This window comes from Silene latifolia, chromosome X (assembly GCF_048544455.1).
Source record: "Silene latifolia isolate original U9 population chromosome X, ASM4854445v1, whole genome shotgun sequence".
Classification (NCBI taxonomy): domain Eukaryota; kingdom Viridiplantae; phylum Streptophyta; class Magnoliopsida; order Caryophyllales; family Caryophyllaceae; genus Silene; species Silene latifolia.
This window is the reverse complement of record NC_133537.1, coordinates 94,503,222-94,511,079: the sequence shown is the minus strand read 5'-3', so window position 1 is coordinate 94,511,079 and position 7,858 is coordinate 94,503,222. Positions and strand designations below refer to the sequence as shown.

Genomic DNA, 7,858 nt, shown 5'->3' with positions numbered 1-7,858 from the left:
AGCATTAGTCTCCACATTCACTAAGAATTCGGGAGGGTGCTTGCTTCTTCTCAAGACATTCACTCTTGTGCCATAGTTTGCCTCGGAGTCCACCATTTTCTTGATTAGAGTCGTGCCCTCCTCTTCACCCAAATGATCGAATCCCCCTCCCGCGGAGGCATTCACCATTTCTTTTGTCCTTGGGAGCAAAGTTTGAAAGAAGGTTTGAGTCACGTACCAAGCCGGGATCCCATGATGAGGGCAACTAGCAAGTAGATCTAGGTACCTATCCCATGCCTCTCCTAGGGACTCTACTTCCTCTTGTTGAAAGGTATGAATTTCGTTCCGGAGCATAGCGGCCTTTGATGATGGATAATACTTCTCTAGGAACGCCTTGGCTAAGGCATCCCATGTAGTAAATGTGTCCGGAGGGTCTATGGTGTTGGAAGGGTGGATTTGCTTGGTTTATGGTTGCTTGAGAAGAGGTTCTAACCCTTGATATGGTCTTATTCCTTAAGGCTCTAAAAATCCTTTCGGGATCGGAGTCAAAGAGCAAAACTTGGTGGTTCCTCCTAGGCATACAACTTGACAAACCGTAAGACTCCTAATGCTTTTACATACTAGGGTAAGGCAAAAATTACACACACTCTACAAGAAGCACACAAACTACACAAACAAGCAAACAACATGTAAAGACTAGAGCTAGAAACTTCAACTAACTAAGCATAACCTAACGCCATCCCCGGCATCTTTGTGTTCGACACCCTAATTATACTACTTAATTTGGGTTCTTTATAAATTGTTTTTGATTGGGAAACGACGACAAATCCTTACATCAAAATGGCGCCATTTTGATATTGATGCGCTAGAGGTAGATCTGGCAACAAAGACTTGTACATGTAGGAAAGGGAATGTAATTGGAATCCCTTGTTCCCATGCAATTGCTTCTATTTTTTTATATTCATGCTGAAGCAGGATATTATATGCATCCCATGTACAAAATGGAGATTTACCTAAGAGTTTAAAACTCCTCAGCAGGTCCATGTCCAGGAGAAAGGCATTGGTCCAAAGTGGACATGTCCATAGTTCTCCCACCAATAAAGGTTGGACCTAGGGATGGCAGTGTCACCCTAACTCCGTGGATATCCATCCACCCGAAATTAAATTGATGGGACATGGATGATGATTTTTTATTTTTATTTTTTTGAAATTAGGGTGGGATATGGATACGGGTGAATTTAGGGTGGGATATGGATCATAATCTATTACCCGCTTAACCACCCGGTGGATATTCTAAATTAATGTTTATAATTAATTTTTTTTTTTAAAGTTAATAATTCTTTTGATTAAAAAAAAATTTATGACATTTGTATTTGATTTAAAATTGGTGTACTTGTACTCCAATATGTAAGATGATTTGTTTGGTGATGTACGCCTTTCAATTTTATCGTCTCAATTGTTTTTTTTTACGATATATTACTTAAATTTTATAAGCGTGAAAGTATCCAACGGATACCCGCTTCACCCGGTGGATATGGATATGGGTGGATGAAAAAAAATTAAGTGGATGAAGGTGGCATATGGATGACCATAAATTAAATGGATATGGATATGGCTCTACCACATCCATATCCGATCAATTGTCATCCCTAGTTGGACCAGGTCGACCTTGGAAGAAAAGAAGAAGATCCACCACATCCATATCCGACCAATTGTCATCCCTAGTTGGACCATGTCGACCTTGGAAGAAAAGAAGAGATCCACATGACGATCCCAAGAAGAAAGGAAAACTGACAAAACATGGCATTAAGATGAGTTTTTCTAGTTTTAGGTCAAAAGAACACAACAAAAAAAATGTCCTCAGAAGGATAGAGAGGTGCAACCACCTCCTAAAAGAGGGAGAGGGAGACCTAGGACTACAAATGTTGGATATAGAGAAAAGGAGGGATCATATCCACAAACCCATCATCATGTAGCAGTGGCCTTACCCACTAAAACAAGGAGGACTGGAAGGGTTATAAAATCTGGAAGAGAAGGGAGGGGTGGTCCAAAAAGAGGTACAAGAGGAGGAGGAAGAGGAAGGGTAATTGTTGTGTTACCCCTGATTTCTGTCAATTATGTTATCCATGTTTATCGTGTTTGATTTATGTGAATGCATTGTTAATTTGTACTTGCACGCACCAGAGGGCATTGGAGTGCTAATAGATGTTCACAAATGTGTCAGGCACTAACATTGGTCCTAGGAGCAGAATGGCAACTGGTGAAGGGAGCAGTCAACTTACAACAGAAGTATCATCAAACCATGTTTGAAGATAGTCTACTTAGCATTTGGTTTTAGTTAAAAATGGATTGAAATGTACGAAATTTTACTATTTCAATGCTTACTTGGATGTATTTTGAACACTACAACTGGTTAAAGTCTTTTGAACAATATAGCTTGAATGAGCCTTTTTATAAAAGCATGAATTTGGTACAACTCTTACAATATCATTCATTTAAATTACATTAAGATTTGGTACTACAACAACAAGACAACAACCTTCATATAATATTACAAAATTCATCAACATCAAATAAACTGATCTTAGAAGATCAATTGGTGAGTAATAGTCCAAAAGATTAATTGGCAGGGCTAGAGAGAGCAAAGGAATTCTGACTAGATAAGTTGATTATCCATATGGATAATCGTCCATGCATTCAATGCATCCTAGAAGATCAATTGGTGAGTAATAGTCTAAAGTTCTTGGTTAAAATATGCAAAGATATGATTAAAGATGGTAGATGGACGGTCGGATTAGAGCATTCCTAGTTTCCTACAGAGAGGCGAATCGTGCAAGCGACTGGTTCGTCAATTACGTGGTCAAATCTAGTACCATTTCAACTATTCTGGACTACCCTTCCTTCGATCTTCGGCCTATTCTTAGAGAAAACATTTTCGGGATGGCTATCCCCTGTCTAGTAACTAGAGTTTCAGGCCTCGCCCCTCATTTATACCAACAAAAAAAAACATCAAACAAACTGGAAAAAAAAAACAAGATATGAGTAATCCAATCATTGCATTTTTCCCCTTTACGGTGTCTCCTAATTTCAATTCTTTATGTCATCGTCTCTTCTTTCAATTTCATTCTTCAATTCAAAAATAAGAGATTTAATCAAAAAAAATGAGAGAGAAAACTAGAGAGAGAAAAGCTCTGATAACTTAACCTAAAAATTAACAAAAATGACGGCACTGAAACATTCACAAAATTGATTTACTCCATTAAATTCAGTGGCTAAATCAGCAGTAAAGTCTTCAAAAGCTTCTGTTATACAATCATCTGATGCATGTACCTCTAAAGATGGTACCTTGAATATTCTTTCGTCGACGGATACTGGAAAAACAAAATCCATTAATGCTATTCAGGGTATTCCTGTGTTGAATCTTAGTGAAGGAGAACCGGTGGTGAATGATGGATGGATGCTTCGCCAGGGTGGGAAGGATGTACCAGTAATGGAAACAATTATCGAAGTGGAGGATGTTTCTGATCTACTCTAGTTTACACATGATGACATCAAAACAGAGGTAGATTTCTGAAATAACTCTGTTATTTGTTACATTATGGGGGCTAATCCTCCTTGGGATATTGTTGAAAGCTACATCTATCGTGTTTGGGACCAATTTGGGATTGATAGGGTTTCTTTTCTAGATAATGGTGTTTTTATTATTAGACTCACTAAAATTGCTGGTAAGGAAGCCTTATTGAAATCTGGGTATTACATGTTTGATAATAAACCAATGATTATTAAACCGTGGGTTGTGGATATGGATTTAGTTAAAGAGAAAGTCGTTGTGGTTCCTGTATGGGTTAAACTATATGGAATTCCTCTGAAGTTTTGGGGGAAGTGTTTATCTAAGATTGCGGACTTGGATGGTAAGTATGTTAAGATGGACGTTGAGACACATGATAAGGTTCGTCTGAGTTATGCTCGGGTTATGGTGGAATTGCCTATGGATCAGATGTTACCTGAGAAAGTGAAGTTTTTAAATGAATATGGGCAAGTGGTGTGTGTGACTATAGATTATGAGTGGAGGCCTATTTCCTGTACTAGTTGTAATGGGATAGGTCATGACTCTACCCCATGTAAGAAACCTGGTAGGAAGAGGGGTAAGAGTAGTACTCAATTTCCTATGTCAAAGCCTAAACCTCAACAGAAACAAGAATGGAGGCCTATTCTGAAACCTCAGACTGCATCTGCTGGTATTTTGACTCCCATTCTCTTATTCCTACTAATTTTCCTCCTCTGGCTATGATTAGATCTACTCCTGCAGTTAGGTCTACACCAGCTAAGCAGATAATGAGACTTAATAGACAAGAGGGAATGGTTGGGGTGAGGTTATCTGGCAAGTTTAGTACATATACTTTTATGGATGGACTAAATAACACTACTACTCCTCAGGGGACGGTAGTAGAGAGTGGAAAGGATCCCACTGTTAACAATATCAATGCATAGTATTGGATTTTGGAATGTTAGGGGTCTCAATGACCTGAATAAGCAGAGAGTGGTGAAATGGTTTATGCACAATAATGGGGTTAGTTTGTTTGGTCTGCTTGAAACTAAACTAAAACCTGGGACATTGTTGAAAAGGGATACCTCTATTTATGATGGTTGGAGTGTCTCCACTACTTGCAGCAGTTGGCATAAGGGTGGTAGAATATGGATTATGTAGAAGCCTGGTTTTTTTTATATTCAATTTCTCTTATAGTGCACAACATATTCATATGTTAGTGCATTCTCAAACTGGTGGGAAGAAGTTTTATCTTAGTATGATATATGCTTTTAATGGGTTGTGTAAGAGAGTTGAGTTGTGGAATTTACTAAAGGGGATTTCTGTAGGGTGTACTAACCCTTGGTTATGGCTTGGGGATTTTAATACAGTTCTATCTCATGTTGAGAGATTGGGTGGAAACACTTCTAATGCAGAGATGGAGCATTTTCAAGATTGTGTCTCTATTTGTGGTATGGAGGACATTCATGCTACTGGAGCTCTATTTACCTGGTCTAATAAACAGGAACCATCTGATAGGGTGTATAGTATATTGGATAGAGCTATGGGGAATCAGGAGTGGTTGGACACGTTTGGGGACAGTATTGCTCATTTTTACCCTGGGGGGCTTTTTTATCATTGTCCATGTACTATCATGGGCAGGAGTGCTTAGATTGGAGGAAGGAAAAGCTTTAAATACTTTAACAAGTGGGGTACTGCACCTAATTTCAAGGAATTTGTTGGAAAAGTTTGGGTTATAGGTTATAGAGGTACCAAAATGTTTTCTGAAATAAAAAAAACTTAAAGCTCTTAAGCCTGTTTTGAAATGTTTGAATAAAGAGTGCTTCTCTAATATTGAGAATAATACCAGTATTACAAGTATTGCCATGGAGAATATTCAAAAGGCACTAGTTGATAAACCTGATGATGTTGAGCTATTGCAGCAGGAGATGGATTTGGCTCATGATCTTAAGAAATTGATTTCAGCAAGGGATAGTTTCTTAATATAGAAGGCAAAGGTGCAATGGTCTATAGAGAGGGATCTTAATACTTCCTATTTTCATCATGCAATCAAGAAAAGAATGATGCTCAACAAGGTATTTCAAATTGAGGATAAAGATGGAGTGATTTGTACTAAAGGTGATATTATCCGAGCAGCATTCTTGGGCTATTATCAAGACTTGCTTGGTTCTCATACACTTACTGATGATGTTAACATGAATGTTGTAAGGAAATGGGCTTGCTGTAATGAGACTCATTGGACTATCCTAGCTAGGCCTGAGGAGTTATCAAGAGGATAGAGGTTATCTGTAGGAACTTTTTATGGAGTGGAGAGACAAAATATAACAGAGCACCTCTGGTTTCTTGGCACAATATTTGTTGCAGTAAAAAAGAGGGTGGTCTGGGTATAAAGGATGCTGGGGTGTGGAATGTGGCAAGTGTGGTAAACTTGTTCACTGGTGGTATACAAAAGCTGAGAGGTTGTGGGTTTTGTGGATAGATAATGTTTATTTGAAAGGTGCAAGTTGGGACTCATATCAACCTCCTCTTAATTCCAATTGGAACTGGAGGAATATATGTAGAGTTAAAGGTGTGTTAGTTGGTGGTTTTCAGGGTAATCATTGGAGGGCTTCACCTGGTGGTTATTCTGTAGGAGCTGGATATTTTTGTATGCAGGATCACCCCCCCCCCCCCCCCCCCCCCCCCCACCCCACCCCTTTCTATTGGTATAAAGATAAGTGGGATACTTGGATTATGTCTAAACATGCTTTTATTGGATGGTTAATTCAGAAACAGGCATAGCTTCATCAGATTAGTTTGTGTTTGACTGATAGATGTGTTTTGTGTGAATTGGGGGAGGAGACTCATGAACACCTATTTGGTGACTGTGTTTATAGCTCTAGGATTATTGCTGGTATAGAGCAGTGGCTTCATCTGAAAATTGCTGGTCCATTTACCTCATACTCGAAGATGCAGAAGAAGGTGTGGAGAATGGCAAAGATGTCTACATGGTATACAATTTGGTTAGAAAGGAACTCATGTCGTCTGGAATTTATGGTCAGAAGACCTGAACGGGTGATCTCAGTGATAAAGCAGTAGCTGCATATTAGAATTATGCAAAAATTGGGCAATACTGTCCAGCAATGTGATTGTAACTGGCTAAGTTTGATTCATATTAGATGCAATTTATGTCATTAGCAGTTAGATGATGAATATATATGGAGAACTTGATCTAATCTTTTGATGATATAATACAAATGCTCACATGTTACCCAAAAAAAAATCATTCTTCAATTTCAATTTATGAATGTTCTCTTCCAAAATCCTCTTTTTCTCCAACATATCCATTTGCAGACCACTATCTTGCCGCACATTCTCGAACAACAGTTCATCTTCTAACTCAAAGAACCCACATGAATTATACTAAAAAATTGATGCAACACAATTTCTCAAATCAAATAACTAATCTTTTCAAAGATAAGAAAATTATCTACAAAAAAGAGATACTTAGGATAAAGTATAGTCTATCTATATCTATATCTATCTATATCTATATGAGAGCTATTATTCAAAGGAAAAATGATGAATAAAAAAACAATACATACCCAAATAAAACAGGAGTACTTTTGAAAGTTTCTGAAATCCTAAAAAAAATTTATGAACCTAAATACAATTAGTCATTCATATTCAATTAGTGTTGTCAATCTTGTAGTTAGTTTATAATATAGTATTGAGTGGAATGGAGGGAGTATTAATTTATGCAATTCTAGTATTTTCTTCTTCATATAGTCTTCTTTCTCCAATGAAATATCCCTACAAAAACAAAAACAAAAACAAAAACAAAAACCACTGAGTGATTAATAACAAACAAAAGGGTGGAATTTGATTTATGTAATATTAACCTTATCGTTATTAATTTAAGTTTTCCCGTAAATAATGAAAAAAAGAGGGCATTGAATCATAAAGATGTAAATGTATTTACCTTTGAATAGCACAACTCCACAAATCTTGATAGCCCCTAAATGGAACAAGACAACATATATGAGAAGGTTAAAAATGTGAAGAGTACTTCATAACCAATGGAACTTAAAAATAAATAAATAAAATTATTAATTTAAAACCTTAATACACTTACCTTGATGCTGATAAAATGATAAGAAAGATTATTGACACAAATTTATAATTCTTTTGGCGATGGGGGCAAAAAGATATTGGCTTATTTTGGCTCACAAATGTTGTCTTCCATCAAACATTTATAGCCAAATGAGGATGCGTTTTATGACTTTTGGCATCTTTTTTTATTATTATCAAATTTAATATATACATAAATATGTAGCAAAGTTTTATGACTTT

General features: G+C 37.0%; 1 protein-coding gene and 1 non-coding gene across 2 annotated transcripts; both read left to right on the top strand.

The window, feature by feature from the left end:
• Nucleotides 1-226: 226 nt before the first annotated feature.
• LOC141625361 (small nucleolar RNA R71) lies at nt 227-333 on the top strand. The gene has a single exon (XR_012535147.1). It is a non-coding gene; the product is annotated as a small nucleolar RNA R71 (small nucleolar RNA).
• A 3,244-nt stretch (nt 334-3,577) lies between these two features.
• LOC141617880 (uncharacterized) lies at nt 3,578-5,514 on the top strand. Its single transcript, XM_074435012.1, has 4 exons — nt 3,578-4,217; nt 4,289-4,469; nt 4,724-5,106; nt 5,345-5,514. The coding sequence occupies exons 1-4, from the start codon at nt 3,578-3,580 to the stop codon at nt 5,512-5,514; spliced, it is 1,374 nt and encodes a 457-aa protein (XP_074291113.1).
• The last annotated feature ends 2,344 nt before the right edge of the window (nt 5,515-7,858 follow it).